We start from the raw sequence: 19,655 nt of genomic DNA, 5'->3' as shown, positions 1-19,655 counted from the left end.
ATTAAAAAAAATTAAATAATTTATAAATGCTAATTCAATGAGTATTGAAGCTAAAAAAATTGCCAGAAGTAAATTATTGAATTGTCCCTACACTCATAATATTTCACAAATCTGTGATAATTAAAATTTTTTACATTAATTGTTTTAAATTAAAGATCATTTTTAAATCATTAAGAGATGAATTAAAGTATTTTTGAATCACAAATCTGAAAAACATAATGTTTTTTGCTGCATTAAAAATATTGAAAGCCCCATGCTCTTCATGCTTGCCTCTAAATATTATTAAGTTTTTTCCTTGAACAAATTAAGAGCACCGAAAATTTTTCGAAAGTAATAATACAATAATAAAATGCAATAAGTAAAAAACAAAAAAATACTATTTAAAAAAAACCAATGTTTGAATACAATATGCAATCAGTGGATGGTCCCTCAGATAAAAAAAATATGTTTAAGAAACTTAATTAATTTCCATCTTCATTAAATTAAATGAATAAAGGGGAGATGGAAATTTTGAGGTTATGAAGCTTTGTGGTTCTTGACTGCTCTGAGGATCAATATGAAAATATATACTTAGTGAATGGTCCCACAAATTAATTCAAAGATCATGGTACTAATCTATAAATAGAATAGCGCAAGAAGGCCATTAGCTAGCCATTGACGAAGTTGATAGCACTTTAATAACTACGAAATTAACAAGAGAAATAAAATTTTCTCTTGCTATTAAAATTTGGCAATGTTTAGTTGGTCCCCGAAAATTTGAGAGAAGTTTCGGTTCCATTTCAGAGAGTGGAAAATGAAGCCTGAAATTGAGAATATCTTGCAAAATAAAGCAGAGTGCACATGAAAGTGCAAGAATCCTTACCACTAAATCCAGAGAAACCCACATGGCAGTAGCTTGGTTGCTGCAAAATTGTGACTTCACGATACCCAGGGGAAAATATCCTTTTTGGAGCAATTTAAGCCAACTCCTTCAATTTGGAGCATGTAGGAGCAGGTTTCCACAATTGGCTCGGATCGGCACAGCACTTGCACCACTGCATACCATTTAGTTTCCCAGCTTGGACAGCAAATTCATCAGCAGACTTAGTAAGTTCATCTATGCAAAGCAATAATCTAAGGAGTTTCTAAGGACTAATTTGGAAACCTAAGTAGTTCCAAGTACTCCTTGGAGACTTTTTTATTTCCAAGGAGTTTCTAAGGAGTATAAGGAGTCTGTACGCACCCTGGATATGACACACATTTAAGTAATCATAATACGGATTTCCAGAATGCGGAAAATATTATTCCTTAAGCAGAAAGGTGCAAAATTCAGAAAGCATTCGCAAAAGTGCTGAAGAGTTGGCAGCTATGCCTCTAGGATAAGACCCTCGAAAGAACTTGATTCAAAACTAAATTAGTTTTATTTGAATTGAGTTCAAACATTTTTAAAGGTACGTTATAAAAATAATAGAAGTGTGGCCTAGAAAAAAAGCTTAATAGGGATTTTTAAAATATCTCACAGAGTTTCATATTTATTTGTTTGAAATGGAACCTTCTTACAGCACTTAAAAAATAATCTTTTGTAAGTTTTTAGATAACACAAAGAATTGACCATTTTCTGTGGGGCAAAGAAAGTTTCATAGTTCTAGAAATTAGTTGTTTAGGTGTCTGCTAAAGAAATTGTTGCATTTAATACCTGCTTATTCAATAGCTATGCTTAATTTTACCATCATAACTCTTACTTTAGCTAAAAGAAAAGATCTTAACAAAATTTCCTAACAATTAAAAATTTTAAAATACTTTAGATAGTTACACTTTTGATAAAACACACAAATGCATACCATAATATGTTCGCAACAAAGTATACATTTGAACTACGATAAAGTATTTAGAGAAAAAAAATTCAAATAAAATAGTTTTCTTACCGTAAACTTTCCAATGGTAGTATCAACAAAGCAAATACCATATTCTGTGCTTGTATCTTGATCACTATGCTAAATATAGATATAATACCAATTACTCCAATTAGTAAGGAAAAAAAACTGAGGAAAATTTTAGTTTCTTATTCAATTCAATTATAAAATTATAGAAAAATCCTGTCATTTCAAAAATTATAATTTTTACTAAAACAGGAAAAATTAAAAAGATAACTGATTTGTAATTAATGAAGTTTTGCTTTTATGAACAAACATCATTAAATACATTAAAAAAATGAATACTGGTGTTTAAAAAAAGCAACATTACAGAAACAATATGCACGCAATTCCATATACCGTGGAAAGTTGCGTATCCGGAATAGGTGGGACTTCCGGAAGTCTGGATATTAGATTTTTCCGTATAATAGACCCCCAAGATAAACAAAGCTTAAAACTATCTAATAAACGATCTGAATCTAAGAAGCAAAAAATAAATAAACATTATTTTTTGGGCAATAATGTTTTAGTATTAGAATGATATCTAATCGATTAAAAACAAAATATTAGAAAAAAATAATTATTGCTTAAAATATAGAAAACGAAAGAAAATTTGACAGTTATAAAAACATTAATTGCTCTCTCTCCGCCATTTTGAACTAGAACGATTCAAGGAAGAAGGGGAAATTCCCGTCATTCATTAAGGTTGGAAGGTGGAAGAGAAAACAATTCTTATTATCTCTTCCATCATTGGCTATCAATAAAGCATAAAGACGTGGCATGCTGATTTGATTCTCTTTATTTTTTAGTCTGTGACTGAAGTGAAAGCTATTCAATATTAAGTAGCGCATTCTATTTTTAAATTAATATAGTCAAACCCCGCTATAGTGAACCTTCAAGGGACCGAAATTTCTGTTCACTATAACCGTTACGCAGGCTAACGAATGGTTCCCAGACTCCTCCCTTTTATTACACATTATTCAAGTAAATGACTTAAAAATATTATGTAGTAGCAAAAAATGTTTTATTTTTCATTACTCTTTGTCTTGCGTACAAAAAAAAAATTAGTAATCTTTAGCTGATGAGCAATCTTCAACATCAGATATGGAAAAACTTCCCCCTGACTCTCAGATAATTTTTCTTGAATTTCTGTTATTCCGCTTTTTAAACCAGTCTAACCTGCCATTCGAGCACATAAAAGTAGTCTCATAAAATCGCTTAGCAAATTCATCGAGATTTGTACAAATACTTTGATTGGTGAACCAATTCAGTAATGCTTCTTCAACATCCTTGTGATCTGCTTTTCTCAACTTTTTTTTGCCATCTAAATTTTTTTCATCAGCAGAAATTATGAATTGCCTATTCCTCCATACGTTACAAACTGCAATTTTGGATAGTTCATATTCCCTGCAAATATCAATTTGATTGCATCCATTTTCAATTTTTCTGATTATGCCCATTTTATCATCAATGGAGAACGTTTTACATTTACTGCTCGCCATAGTTAAACTTGATACACATGTTTGCAGGAGATTTTAAACTGAGCTGACAGCAAAAAGATGGCTAAATGAGTGCTTTATCAACACATATTAGTGTCCAACCCTTTGACCAATAATGAATAATTGCTCATTCCCTCTGACAGAAAATGCATATTGACACCTTACGCATCGTCTGCTTGGGTTGGAAACATCTGCTTCGCTTTTTTAGAGCTGGGAAAGTGAGATAAAAGAAGCAAACAAGAAAAAATACTTATCGCTACATTTCCCTCTATAGATAGTTTTGAAAATCGGTATATGTAATTTTTTTTTTTTTTAAGTAGAAATTTCAAAATTATTACAAAAAAAATCAGTTGAAGACAGAAAAAAGTTCATTATGTCCAACGTCCTCACTTTTCTGCTTCACTATATCCACAAAAATTAACATTATCCGTGTATAGCAAGGCACAGAACCGAACATTCCGTACGCTATATCTGGGAGTTCACTATAAACCGTGTTCACTGTTGACTGTAATTAATTCATGTAAAAATAATTTATCAAAATTATAACTAATTTAACTATTATTTAAAAAGGTTATCAAATGTAGTTCTCAGATTTAAATAAAAGTTACTAATAAAAGCATATTCAGCAAAACATTAACAAGATTATTGATCATACCGAATTTATAAAAAAAATGTAAAGAATTAAATGAAATGTAAATACAATGAGTATTGAAGTTAAACATTTTGTCAGAAGTAACAGGGTATGAGCAGTAACATGAGCCAGGTGGCCGAGCGGTTAGCGCGCCTGACTGCGAAGCCAATGGCTGTGGGTTTGAATCCCACTCTGGGCATGGATGTTTCTCTCTTGTGTTGTCCTCTGTTGTGTGTGAAGTGTGAATGTGGCCCACCCTATGAACGGGTTTGTGGCAGTGTGGCATGGGTAATGTTGCTCTGCTCCGTGCCTTTGGCTCACAGGTGCCCACTGGGTAAAGGAAAATGAGTAACAATTCCGGCATCTTCTTAGGTGAAGAATAAAGTTCAGTGCCTGCCATTTGAAAAAAAAAAATGGTCCCTACATTCATAATATTTAACATATCTGAGATAATTGAATTTTGATTTCAATTGTTTATAATAAAATCACTAAAAGAGGAATGAAAGTTTTTTTTGGATGACAAATCTGCATTTTTTTTACATAACTAAACATAAAATTTTTGCTGCATTTAAAATATTAAAAGCACCTCACTTCATACTTTTATAAAATCTGGCCTTTATTATTTCATAAAACAACTTGAGAGTAATGAAAATTTTAAAAGTTATAATACAATAATTTATATAAAGTATTAAGCAAAATAAAGTAATAAAGCACAATAAAAAGTTTACAAAGATTTTATGCAATTTGTGGATGGTCCCTCGGTAATAATATTACTCTAAAAATTTTCAATTAATTCTTAAATTTAATGAATAAAAGGGAGATGGAAATTTTGAGGTGGTGAAACTTACCGATTCTTGGCTGTTCTGTTCACATGAAAATACGTAATTAGTGAAGTATCCTCAAGTCAAGTTTAAAGATTATGGTACTGATAGAATATCTCGAGAAGGCAATTAGCTTGCTAGTGACAATGACATGTCACCAATGATGAAATCAACAAGAGAAGTAAAATTTCTATCACTATTAGCGAAAAAAAATTTCACAATTTTTAGTTGTTCCCCGTAATAGCTAAAATTAGAGAGATCTTTCTATTTGATTTCAGAGGGCAGAAAATGAAGCCTGAAACAGAGAATCTCTTGCAAAATGCAGCAGAGTTGCACAAGAGGGGGCAAAAATCCTTCCCACTGAGTGTACGCACATGCGGACGTGAAATTATTTAATCAAACATGTAAAATTAATGGCATATTCATACGCTACACCGAAATAGATTGGGATAGAATTAATTGTGAAAACAATAGGTTTTTATGCATAATTTGTAGCGAAAATCAACATGAAAAAATATCTCATTCTGGAAAAGGGAAAATTAAGCAATTTTTAAAAACATCCAATGAAATAAGCACCTTTATGGGCTTCTAAAAAAAGAAAATCGAAAAATAAGCACCTTTAAGCACTTTTTAAAAATGCTACACACCTTGAATAATAGTGTTAATATTGAGGTTATAAACAGGGATAAATGGTATCTGAAGTAATAGTTTAAACAATATAAATAATTCTAATTTATGCAAAAACAAAACTTCAGTATCTTAAATAAAAACTTAAGTTCCCTCCACACTCAGTTTTATATTGCTATGTTCATATAAAAATTTGTTTGATTCAAATCTTTAACCCAGCTGAAGATATTACTTTAAATAAAACTTCTAAAATGAAAAGACATGACTGTAGTCAGGATTCAATGATAAATACTTTTACAGAAAATAATTGAGGATTTTCTAAAATAATTTTAATCTGTCACATTTTGATGAAAATCAACAAAAAAGGGTTACTGACCTTTTTACTGGAATATAAAAATGTTTCTGCTAATAATCTAAGTGAGTTAAGATCCTTTCCTCTTGAAATTGGCAAGAGGTGCAAGGCTTTATTGGATTAACTTGTTTTTATTGAAGGTTCATACATAATAATTTCAAATTAGCTCGCCTTATTAACAGTACTAAAAAAAAGACTCTCATTACTTGGATTGAACTCGAGCAATATGTTTTTGAAAGGCTGTGTAACTGCTTAATTTTACAACATTGCCCGATTTCGCAAGATTGTAGAAACACATTTTTCTTTAAAACTTGTTTTGAAAATTTTGTGCTTTTTATCTAATCCTGAAAGATTAACAAAAAAATTACCTTTTTAATCTTTGAAAAACATTCTGCTATCCTTTTTTTTAAAAAAAAATTGTATTGATAAAAACCAGATTACCTTTTCACAAATAGACAGCAAAAAATTATCACTTGATCCAATATTATTACTCCATTCATCATAGGACAGCGTTCTGGTGCCTTTAGAGGTAACTTGACAGATTTCTCGCTTAACTACTCTATCATATTTTGTAGGATGAGACACTAAAAGAGCATTCAATAAAAAAAGATTTTAAAAAATTAATGTAGAGGTAAAGCCCTACACATAAAAATCGATCAAACACTGTAATCCATGAAACATGGATTAGATCATGTAATCAATGTAAGCATGTAATCAATGAATTTCGCTTAATATTATAAAAAAGCAAAAAAAAATAACAAACTATGAGATATATTATAAAATATTTTGTATTTAAAATGATAGACAAAAAAAAGAACACACAAATTAAAAAGAAATAAGTTAACTTTTATACTATAATGTTATAACTTTGTCTTTTTTTCGATGCACCCTGCATAAAATTTCAGCTTTGCTGTTCTACTTATTGAAATCCAACTTAATTAAAATTGTAAGTTATGTAGGGTTGTCTAAATGTTAAGCAACAAATATTTTTTTATTTAATAATTTGATACTAGATCAAATAAAAAATTTCTGATTAAATATAAAAATAATTAAATTATAGATTGTATGAAGATTAAGAGAAGTCTTATAAATAAAGACCTGATTTAAGTTCCAAAAAATTTTATTTTAAAGATCCTATGAAAATTATCCATCAAAATTTAACCATATAACCATATAAAATTTGAACATGTACAAATATTATATAATACTATATTGCTTTTTTTTATACGAGATAAAACAATCTTTTATTTGAACTATTGCCGGAAACAAAAAAATTTTTTAACTTAATTCTTCAAATCAATCTTCATTTATAAATTATTTTTTAGTGTTACAGTAATGTGGGAAATTTGTTATATTATACATATTACTTGTTCCCTATCAATAATTTAACTAAAAAAGTACCAAAAAAGGAATCATAAAATTACTGTATCTGATTTTCAGATTAAAATTCTTCCTGAAATAAAACTTAAAAATTATTTAAAGTTTAAAACTAAAAGCAGAGAAGAAATCAATAGTCAAGTTTAAAAACAACAATGAAACATTAAGACAGGAAGAATAGTATGAACATATAAATAAAATTATTCATACTTGACTTGCATCGTTGCTCCATCATTTGTGGAGTTTCTGTCTGTTCAATTCTTGCAACCTTATAACCCTTTTGAATCAAAATATCTGAGAATTTCCCAAAAGCTACTTCTGGAAATCCTGCATGAGCAAAGTCACCCTGCATAAAAGAGATTAAAATTGAGCAAATTGTAAAAGGCCTAAAAAAAATGGATCATAATAATAATGAAACAATTGCAATATCAAGGCTCAGCACAGGTCATTATAGAAAAAGTAACAAAAAAAGTGACTAAATTTTTTTTAAAAAGTGATAAATAAAGGCTTAATTAAAAACAATGTTAATATTCAGGCAACATCCTAATAACCTTAAAAATATACAAGTTAAAGAAAAAAAATTGGTTTAGAAACATTTATTGCTTTAGAGATCAACTTTAAATGACATTTTAATTTACTGATATTGATATTTTTATTTTTAAAAAATTACATAATAAATATTTTTTAATTTTTCCCAACTTAAAAAAAGAAGCCTAAAACAACATACTTTTACAATGGAAAGAAATGGTGCAAAACGAGTGTGGCAAAAAATGATTTGTGAAATAAAAAATTTTACTGTATTAAAACCATCAAAATTGGAAATATGCATGAAATTGGCCAAAAAAACTGCTTTAGGGACTGGGATAGCCTGGTTGGTCGGGCACTGGGCCTGTGTCCAAGAGGTCGTGGTTTCGATCCTTGCCGACCGAGGACTCCCTGTGTGGTAAATGGTGCATGTTAAATCTGTCAGGTCAGAGTCCTCCATGTTCCCATAACAAATCAATGCCTCTGGGGATACTGAATTGGAGATTGATCGTTCTCTGATTTAGGTCAAAATTACAATTTGTGGATGAATGAATGGATGTATGAATGGGTCCGCCCCATAAGCTGGATTGGTTCAAAAGGCTATGGCTACGCAGTTGAACACTAGTAGTCGTAAACCCCAAAATTGGGTAGGCTGTTCAACGACGGTTATAAAATAAAATAACTGCTTTAAAAAAATAAACCAGGTGAATTTACGATGGAATTGTCCCAAATAGAGCGTCTCAAAAAGTTTTACTACCTAACTTAAGATAGATGATTAATAAGAATCATTCCTGGACACATTGAATAGTTCTCTTGCATTTCAAGAGGTATTCATTTAAAAGTAGAAATTGTATACATTTCTTCACATATTAAATTCTCTTCTATGCCCCACCCATTTAGGTGAGTCCTTTACTAGAGAGAGTGGATTGTAATATCATGGGTTCAATGAAGAGGGAAATGTGAAATCTTTTGCTTGATTGAAATGGGGGGATAAATTGTGAAATTAAAACAAGCAAAAAAAAAAAGGTTAGATAAGTGACTAAGCCTTAAAAACAGTGAATAAAAGTGACTATTTTTTAAGATAGTGACATTTAGTGAGAAAAGTGATCCACACATAGCCCTGCAGTATAGACGAAAGGCCAACTATTTAGTTTTATTTCAAGTAATTTTTTATTTTTATTTTTAAAATTTTAAAACAAATAAAAAAAGTTAGTAACTTATTTATTAGAAATTCAAAGATCTAAACTAGTTTAATGTTGTCAAAAGACAAAGGGTTACTGTACCTTCATGTAAGATAAATCCAATTCCTTGACACCAACTACTGCATCCATGTGATAAAACTCGTAAAATTTTCCAACCTGCAATACGCACAGAAAAATATAAAAAAACACAAACAAACTGTAAATTAAAAGAAAACATAGCAACTTATAAAAACAAAAAAGGAGTTTAAACAAACCTTAAAAAAAAGAACAGTATCAAAGTTGTTGGATTTTATTTCCCACCATTGCTTCAATCCCTAGAAAAAGAATTATGCATTAATTTTAACAAATTAGCCCAGATCTAATATTATAAAGGTAAAAATAATATTAATTGATGATCAATAATATCTTAATTTAGCATGGATTGAATGTGAAGTTTATCAATCTAAGAATTGGAATCAGCTATATGGTGCATGCTCAAGGAAATTAAAATATTTTAATTAATCCAATGAATTAGATATTGAATTATTTTAGATAGATAATTTTAAAATATCAATGAAAAATCATTTTGAACAAGATATCACGGTTTTCACCACAGAAAAAAATTGGGGGAGAATTTCTTACTTTTTCCCAAAAACGGAGTCAAATTTCAACAAAATTGTAAGAGAAAACAAACAGGCTTTAAAAAATATTTATTTCCTTAATTATTATACAATTACAAACACTTTTAATGTCATAAATTATAGATAGAAGCAACGTTTTGATGAAAACCACACAAAAAATTTTAAATTTTCATGTAACATAGATTATTAATTGAGTTACATCAGTTATTTAGTCAGCAATCTTACTTGCGAAAGTTGTTACTTATATAACTGCAAGTAATTCACAAGGAATGCTTAATTTTTATATACTCCAGTACTGTCAACTGTTTTAATTCACTTTTGTGCTTTATTATTGAACTATAAATACTGTTATTTAAGAATTGTAACCATTTATTACCTAAAATTTAAGAAAAAGTTAGAAAAAAAAGTGTTAAACAAGGAGTTACTTTCACAAATTAGGAATTTTATTCGTATTTAATAAAACAACAGAGATTTAATATGGTGTAGTAGAATTTTTACATAAAATAATTACAATAGATGTGAGACTTATACTTTAAACCGTATCAACTACTTATTGTCACTGAATTTTGAAATTTGTTATTTTCCAGATATGTTGCAAGATTTTTCAAGTTTTGGCCAAAATAGCATTATTTTCAGACTTTTTTTCAAACATATCCTTTTTTTCCATATTTATCATCACTGAAACGAATTGAATTTATCATCAGTAAAAATTCCAAATGCCTAGCTCGAGTATTCAAATTATAATGAGGACTCTGTGCTGGATGACATTATATGTTACAATCTAATTTGAGCTACAAGAATTTGTCATATTATCTAAGAAAACTTATTGTCAATAAAAACAACCACCACTAACTAAGGGGCTCAAATGAAACTCTCTCCTGATAACAAGACGCGTTTCAATTATTTCCAAATTACAAGCAAAATATATTGCTAGTCAAAGGTAATTTATTATCAATGACAGTTCAAACCACTTTTCAACTAGCTATAACTCAATAAGTTTAAGTTATTCTCATAACAGCAATTTCATATATAAGTTAGTATAAAATTAAACATTTATTAAAAATTTTATTGAGGATCTCTTAAGTTTTCTTAAGGTATATTGAATTATAAATTAAATATATTTTAAGTATCACAATATATCAAAAATTAAGTAGGAGCAACAAAACCAATACATTTACAAGTAAATCATTACCAACAATACATTTTACAATAAATAACAATTCATTAAAATAAATATTGATAGCAAATTGAATTAGACATTCTCCCGAATACAATCAGATTCTTAAAACATTGTGCCCATAAGAAAAGTTATACGATAAGTATATATAAATTAAATAATAAGCATCAAATAACTACAAAATAAAATAATTTCAATTATGATTTTCTTACTGGAGTGAGAGTCTTTTTATAACTTTCTGGCACATACAAAGTTTCGGGATCATAATCTGGATGTGACTTGCGCTTACCACTTTTATCCCTATTTAATAAAAAGTTATAGAAAATTCACAAATACCAGAGTTCAAAAATTATGTTAAAAGCAACAAATAAATCAAAACATCTTTTATTAAAGAAAAAGTAATGAAACAACCAAACCTATTTTTATGATATTTAAAACCACATCATAAAATATGTATATACTTCAAGTCTAATAAAGTTAAAGAAAGATTTCAGAAATTAAATATACACTAAAAATTCAACAATATAAAATGTGGGAGAATCATGAAATTTCAGATACCTTGGTGGCCTAACTTTTTGGGTTCTCCATTATTCAGGCTCTGCAGTGGGCCAAAGAAAAAATCAGGACATTTTTTGAAACAATATACACTACACTATTTTTAAAAGCCATTATCTACTCTACTTCAGAAAAATAAAAGCAAATTTTATCACAAAATAATAATAAAATATAAAATTTTTAATTTCATAACTACTTTGTTCAAAAAAGAAAGTTTTAACAATTTCCTGAATAATTTTATCAATACTGAACAACAGATAAAAAGTTCAAATCAATACATGGAAAATTTTTATAATACTGTTGCATAAAAAAATTAATAAAAAAAAACAATTAAATAATATTCCCTCATACCAAAATATAACTAAAATTTGTAAACAAGTATTTGTTAGTTCATTTGCTAAAAATAATAAGTACTACCCTTGAAATTATCATAAAAATTTGATAATCTAAAATGTTAAACGAGTTTCCTTTTCATTAAATGACTTAATTATTTTTTAAGAGGTTAAAACAATGAAAGCTAAATGCTTGAACCCTGTATATACAACCTATAGACGGTCCCTAAATTGAAAATAACGAATTTTGCAATTTTTACTGGCATTACTAACTGCATAACTGCCAACATTGAAAAATTAAAATAATGGAGATTTTACTAGTGACATTTTTTAGGTTACGAGATAATTTTTACATCATGCATAATCATGCAAGTCGAAAAGAGAAAGTCATAATTGGGAATAATGTAAGCACTTACATTTAGAGAGGTAAAAAATATGTATGTAAATTTTAATCTAAAAAAGATTTTTTTAAACTTATATTTATAATGACAAACTATTAACACTCAACATACTGCAGTACTGGCAAAAGCACTATCTGTTGAGGAATAAGAAGTATTTTTGTCATCAGCGGATATTTTATCGCCAAAATATGTATTTTTTTTAAGTTTCTTCAACAAATACGGAGAAATTTGAAAATATACTGGTAAACAGGAGATAGTCGTCAAATACAGGAGTCTTCGTTGAAAAACAGGAGACTTGGCAGGTATGTAATTGAATTAAAAAGACATTGGATCAAATCTACTTTTTAAGACCTGTATTGGGTATTCTTAGAAAATTGAATTTTTTTTTAACCCACACAATAATCAAGACAAAAAGCTAACACCAGAATAAAGAAAAACAAAATATATTTTTTCAGGAAAATCAGGACGACTAACAACCTTGGCTAACTTTATGAAAAAATTTTGAGCATTAATATAAAAAAATTCTATCAAAATCATCACTTATAAAAATAGTGATGATCAGTGTTAGTTGCCCATTAACTTTTTATTAAATATTAAAAAAAAATTGCAAATTGAGAAATAATTCAATAGAAAATAAAGTTATTCAATTTTAACTCTTACTTAGTATCTGCTTTAATTAATTAAGCAGGGACAGAAATTAAGAAGTTTTAGTCACTGGACCAATAAATATTAGTAGTTCATATGCATTTTTACTGCTCATTTACAAGGTTTGATAAGGTTTTTATTTTAAAAAAGTTAATAAAATGAATTTAAATAAAAAATGACAATACAGAAAATGTGTTATGTACAATTAAGATGAAAAAAGGTATTTTGTGACCAAAACATATTATTATCCCTTTACAATGCTTGCTGGCTCCAAAGATCAAAGATTTTAAGGTGGTCCAAGTTAAATTCTAACCAACCAACAGAGTGTAAACCAACTAAATTAAATTTCAGACCTGTAAAAGCTCAAAATTTTGGTTGTCAACCTTATTTCACTTACTGCTTAAATGCAGTCATAATAGAAATGCTAAAAAAAGGAAAAAACATTTTATCAGAATCTTCATTTACAGAAAATAAAGATACTCATATGAAATAATAAAAATAAGTATAAGATTAACAACCATTAGAAACAAAAGATTAATACAAACCAGAGATTAAAAGGACAAAACACTCCCTAGTCTTAAAAAAAAATACTTTAATGTTTAAGAACATAGTAGTTTTCCAGATTATATTTTCAGAAAGAAAAGTCACATCATAATAAAAGGGCTGATAAAAGCAAAAATCTATCATAAAAGCTCACAAGGAGAAATAAGAAAAAAAGGCCAGAATAATAATTATAAATAAAATAAAAAGTTAAATTATGAAGTGAAGAAAAAAACAAAAAAATAATAACTTTTAATTCTTGATTAATCTTTTACCATTTATTTTAAATTTAATATATTTCTAATAATTAAATTTACAGTTTATAAAAAATACAACCATTGTTCATTAGAAGAAACAGGAAGAAAAATCGTCTGCATTTATATTAATCTACTGAATATTCATTGTTCTTGTTTTACTTTTCTGCAAACTTACTGAAATTTTTTCTCAATGTGAAGATTTTTTGAGTACTTATTTTTTGTTTTTCCTGTTGTACACAAAATATATTTAAAACTCATTTTTATGCACAAAAGGTAACATTCATAAAATTTAAAGAGAGAAAGAAAGAAATTTTTAATCAAATATTTTTCTTTCACATCAACACATAAAAGAAAAAAACATATATTCCTCATTTTTCACATTTGAGAGCATTACATTACATCACATTGCAATAAAAAAAAATTTAAAAACCTTGACATTTATGGCAATTACTGTAAAAATATTGATGAAAAAATGAGTATTTACGACAAGAGCACACAAATCAGAAAGAGTTCATTAAATTCCAGATGTATTCATTGTTTCGAGATTTAATTGTTGCAATAAATAATATTGCATTAAAAACATCAAGATTTCTTGAAAAATGCAAAAAATCAATCCTGGTAACTGCCAAAAATATGCATCGAAAAATTTTTTAAATTCAATTATCATATCAAATAATTAATACTCAGGTGCGTGATTTTAACTTTTCTTATCACAATAATGTCAAGATTTTAAAAAATTATATTAAAATCAACAGAAATAACTGGAAAAAAAATAGTCAAAACGCAGCATGGATTTCATGTATGAATCAAGACGTATTTACTTAATTGTGCAGTTCAAATTTCTTGCTTAATAAAATACATTGTACGAAAATATTGGTATTTAAAAAATCAGAAAACTGAAAAAGTCAACTGAGAAAAGTGGCATTGCCGAGTGAAAAAGTAACTAATAATGCACAAATTGAATTTTGTGTGCCAAAATAATTACGCATAAAAAATATAGGGTATTTAAAAAACATTGGAAAAGTTTGTAGCAATAATAGCTGATAAAACGATCGAAACACTGCACGGATCTCCTATAGTATCAATGCAAATCGAACACATAAAGAAATGATTACTCAAATGCGCAATTCAAATTTTGCATGTTTGCAATAGTATTAAAATTTTAACAATAATGAGAAAACAAATTGAATTAACTGCAACTAAAAAAAGAGAGACCGAAACACGAAGGATTTAAGATGGTATTGAAAAGTGATTACTGAAAAGGGAGATTAAAAATTTCCATGTCATAATATCATATTAAAAATATTAATTCCATCTAATTGTTGTCAAATAAAAAAAGGGGGCAAATATATCACACTGACAGAATAATTCTTGTTACAAATCTGAATTTGAAACTAAATTGCAACTCATTAAAACACATGAGTTAAAAAAAAATGAAAAAGACATTTCTTACATACAATATTTTTTAATGTTTGCCATTTCAGAATTACTTTTCAGATTACCAATTTTATACTTTTGTGTTGGCCTCAGCAGTGAGTTAATTCTATCCGAAGTTATTACGGAATTTTTTTCCAGTTTTTCTGAATTTGCGTTTATCTCAAATAAATCTGCCTAAAAAAAGAAGTTATTGCAGGTAAAAGAGAACTTAGTAAGAAAAAAAAGAGGGTGCTGATAAGGGCAGAATAAATGCCTTGTTAATAAGATTTTATATAAGAAACAAAATTTGAATTTTAGATTAGCAGAATTCAAAGAAAATTTTGTTGCAATATAAATTACTGATTCACAACTGATCCTGTGAATCAATAGCTTTGGGTTTCACAGAATTTGGTGAATTAGCGGAAATCACATTCCTGCTCATAAGTTTAAATGAAAGAAACATTAAAAAGGCACAAATGAAAACACAACTCAGATTATTTATTATTTTTTTAAAAATTTCATATTATTGGCATGATTTAAAAAAAAAAAGTTCCATAAGTTTCTAGTTTTGAATAACTTTTCTCCATTTATTTCCCACCTCTTGGATAATGGAGATTGTGAACATTTCTATCTCCTCTTGCAACCTGATCTTGAAGCAATTTGGCATTTGATCTTGCACAGTCTAAACTATTATCGACTTGAATTATTTTTACAAAATTCAAATGGTTTAAGACAATGATTTTTTACACGACAATGATTTTTCAAAAAAAAATCAAATTATTTAAATCATGATAATTGTTTGTGGCCAACCCTGATGTTACTAATAGAAATCTTAAAATAATACTGCAGATAGTTTACAAATAAAATGAAATCAAAGCAAAAGTGACAGTCAAAAGAATATAAAATATTAAAATATAATACTTCATATTTTCCGGCTTTAGCCAATCTAGTTTATCATGCAAATATGTAACTTTTTCATCAGCAATACTATTCTTCTGTAAATAAGAGAAATTTTTTTTTTAAAAAAATGTCATAATAAATTAATACAGTTTATTTTTGCAATTTTTTTAAACAAATATATATATACATAAAATAAAAATAAGCAATATATATGCATATATATAACATACATATGTATTTCTTATTTTATCGCTAGAAATAGAAAATCTGAATAGAAGAGTGACTCGTTAAGAGCACACTCAAATCGATCCACTCCATAACAGTTTTGCCAAATTAATAAAAAAAATAAACTTTAAAAACACCACAAAATAATATATAAAATATAGTTTTCAAATATATATGTACGGTGGGGGTTGTATATATAGGGTTCAAGCCAGGGCCGGATTACCCATTAGTCCATGGCCTGGGGCCCCCAAAGATTAGGGGCCCCCTTAAAATGGATTTCTTGAAAATAAATTTTAAAAAATTAAGAAAAACAATGATTTTTCAAGTCTTTTAAAAATGTTATGATTATTTTTTAGTTCTAACTTAATAAAATGAAGTAAGATTTAATTAATTTTTTTAAATATACTTTCTTAAATGAAAAGATACATAAATACTTTTATATTTGAATAAATAAAATTATAAGATTAAAAATGTTATGATTACTTTTTAGTTCTAACTTAATAAAATGAAGTAAGATTTAATTTATTTTTTTTAATATGCTTTCTTAAATGAAAAGATACAAAAATACTTTTATATTTGAATAAATAAAATTATACGATAAAAAATTTAATCTAAGGGCCCCAAAAATTTGAATGGTCTAGGGCCCCGCGTATGCTTAATTCGGCCCTGGTTCAAGCTTTTAATTTTGAAGTTATTTTTTTCTGTAATTTTGATATTAATTTGTGCAGTAAAATTTTCAAAAATTTAGTTTTTTCTCAGTTGTTTAGAATTAATAAATTCTGCAACAATGTTTTAAGTTTTCAAGAGGCAACTAGTAATTTTTTTAAAAATTTAGAAAATAATGGCTTTCCTTTTAATTTTTGTAATATTGATTTTAAAATTAAGAAAATGATTGAAAATTAATAATTTTTTCATTTAGTTAAGCAAAATCCAAGTCTTGATCAAGTTTTTCCATTAATGATGTCACTATTTCCTTAACTTCTGTCCTTTTTTCCCTAATACTGTGCAGGTTAGGGGGCGTTGTTTTTATGTTTATTTAATTTGTGTCTCATAGTCAGTTGTATTATCTAGTTATTGGATTTTTATTTCAAGTTAGCTTTCGTTTGTACTATTCTTATGTATTTGTCTTGTTTTTATTCTTCTGTATTTTATATTGTATATTATTTATTATATTGGACTTCAGTAAAACCTTTGGGGTACAGAGAATACAATTTTAGACTTTTGTCTTGTTCTCTCGGTTAAAAAGGTTTAGCTTTTATGTCTTCCAAAGCTGGTAACCCTTGAGGACATGAGCTTTGGTCGTCATATTTATCCAATTTTTTTCCTATTTTCATTGTCTCATTTGTTTCAATTCCTTTTTGATTCACATCTGCTAAGCGCGTTTTTCCATTGGAAGTATTATTATTTTTAATTGCTATAAAATTTTGAATTCTTTACTGAATATTTAAATTACATTCATGAAGACAAAAATGGACTTTGCATTTGATGCATAAATAAATCGTGTGATTTTTGCACACTACATCATTTGCGGGCTTTTTTGTTCATGCTCACTTGTTGCAAGTTCGATTCTATCAGTCCATACTTCTTTTGGTAGAGTTGATGATAATGAGCGACCTTTGTTAGGATAGGTAATTAGTAATGTACCTTCACAAGATGGATTGTTTTTGAATTCAGATTTTAATAGGACAATAGCTATAGTCTATAGCTAAGATCTAAAGTCTATAAGTGATATTTTTGAGCTAGTTGAAATTCTATGTAGCTTCTATGAATTTATTATAACGCTATCAATGATGATTGTAAATAATGGCCACCACTATTTATTACCTTGGATCTTGATGCGGTAATTAGCTATGGCATCGTCATGCAGATCTACACCTCCTATATACTTATTATAATCCGAAATAACATTGGGTTGAGAAATCACTTCTTTGCGGATGTATCGTTGAGCATTTATAAGGGGCGAAATGGTACCATTATTAGTAGCAATCGTTACCACAACATTATCGTTCCATTTTATTGTATATGTTTTTGCATCCTTGTTGATTGCAAAATTGTATGAACCATGTTTTTTTCTTCATATTTTGCTGCCAGATGCAAAGAAAACCTTTTCTTTCAAAATTTAGAATAAATAACAGGAAGAGAAAAAGTTATCAAAATAAATTTCGTGCACCTCAGGTTTTGAAACAAAGCTAGTTACTTCAGAACGCTTGTTCCTAGTGGCATATTTTGTTGATCAATGTTAGCATCAGCCATAGGGATTGAATTGGCAAAGGTATCCGTAAGACAAGCACAAACACCAAAATTTAAATACAAACCTTACGGGTTTCCAATTTATAAACATTTTTGACAAATGCCTTCCAAAATAAGGCACCATCTCTTCGACAAATGTTGCGAAAATATTCCAAATTGCAGATACTTTTGATTTATATGCATAAAAACTGGGCGTAGCTTAGCAAATTTGTGTTTTATTAAGACTAGAGTTACACAACAAATTACTAGTTTGCTTTATGCTTTTAAATCTGATTTGACTCATGTACTTCTGAAATTATTGGCAGTCCTTTATCATCATCTAAAGACCAGTGCATATTGATATGAGGAAGTGTATGGTATCCAGAAAGAATTAGTACACCTAAAAATCTTTTCAAATCGGTTACAGAAAACTAGAGATGCCATCTATTAAGTAAATTTCCAAGAAATCACTCTAAATTTTCAATAAAATTCTGAAACCTTGCATAAAAAGTGGGCATTCAAATTTTGCCTATTTCTCATGCATTCGATCAATGGTGCGTTAACAAAAATTAAATTTGAATCAAAAAATTTTAATTTTTTTTAATGATATTTGAATGTTTTAAATTTTATTTTCTGAACTTACAACTTTAACCCATTATAAAAATATATAATAAATCTCAAGTAGAATAATTATAGTTTCAAAAATTAGACTTTTTCAAGAATGGCTTGAAGTTAAAAAACTAGCCTGTAATGAAAATTTCTCTACAGAAAGTATTTACTCCAATTGAATTACTAATATTTTAAAGATGTCTTCAGAACCCTTAAAAACAGCAGAAAAATAAAAGTATTGAAAAATATTCGCCACGGTGTTAAGAAAGAATTATTTATTAAAATTGTGTGTTTACACACCTTTGGCACGAAAATGGGTTGATGACAAAATAGATAGTCAATAAATTTATATAATATACTATCTGTCTCATTCAAGTTATATTCATATTTATTATTTTTATTATATATATATATACATATATATGTAATACAAAAATTAAATACTTTTGTATTAATAAAAGCATTAAAACTTCATTCCTTTTCATGAAATATCTTTAGTAAAGAATAAGGGTAGAAATTCTATTTTGGGACTTCAAGGCTAAAAACATGCCAATGAATAATAATTAGATTTATACTTCAAAAGAGAAGTTATTTTAAGATCTTTCACTTCCATATAAGAAAAGATTAAACGATTTGCTATGAGTAATAAATAAATTTGATGAGGCGTAAGAATACAGAAAAAGCATATGACTGGACTTTTTACTCTTTTTAATCATCCTATATAACGCAGGACCGAATGTTTTTGCGTGGCTTTTTGTTGTTTATCATGCTTAAATAAAATCCGTCAGCTTAGACGGGATATGGGTCTCCCCCCATCTCCAGC

At 27.9% G+C, this 19,655-nt stretch overlaps 1 protein-coding gene across 1 annotated transcript in view; it reads right to left on the bottom strand.

The window, feature by feature from the left end:
* Nucleotides 1-19,655, bottom strand: part of LOC122271205 (DNA mismatch repair protein Msh6) — a gene marked incomplete at its 5' end in the record, with an annotated part of 33,381 nt that overhangs the window by 6,286 nt on the left and 7,440 nt on the right. Inside the window, 7 exon segments of the mRNA XM_043051695.2 lie at nt 1,905-1,973; nt 6,264-6,406; nt 7,410-7,545; nt 9,008-9,082; nt 9,181-9,240; nt 10,936-11,023; nt 15,791-15,864. Coding sequence (XP_042907629.2) covers nt 1,905-1,973; nt 6,264-6,406; nt 7,410-7,545; nt 9,008-9,082; nt 9,181-9,240; nt 10,936-11,023; nt 15,791-15,864 — 645 coding nt within the window.

This window comes from Parasteatoda tepidariorum, chromosome 3, assembly GCF_043381705.1.
Source record: "Parasteatoda tepidariorum isolate YZ-2023 chromosome 3, CAS_Ptep_4.0, whole genome shotgun sequence".
Lineage (NCBI taxonomy): Eukaryota > Metazoa > Arthropoda > Arachnida > Araneae > Theridiidae > Parasteatoda > Parasteatoda tepidariorum.
The sequence above is the reverse complement of the archived record's forward strand: the minus strand, read 5'-3'. Positions and strand labels throughout refer to the sequence as shown.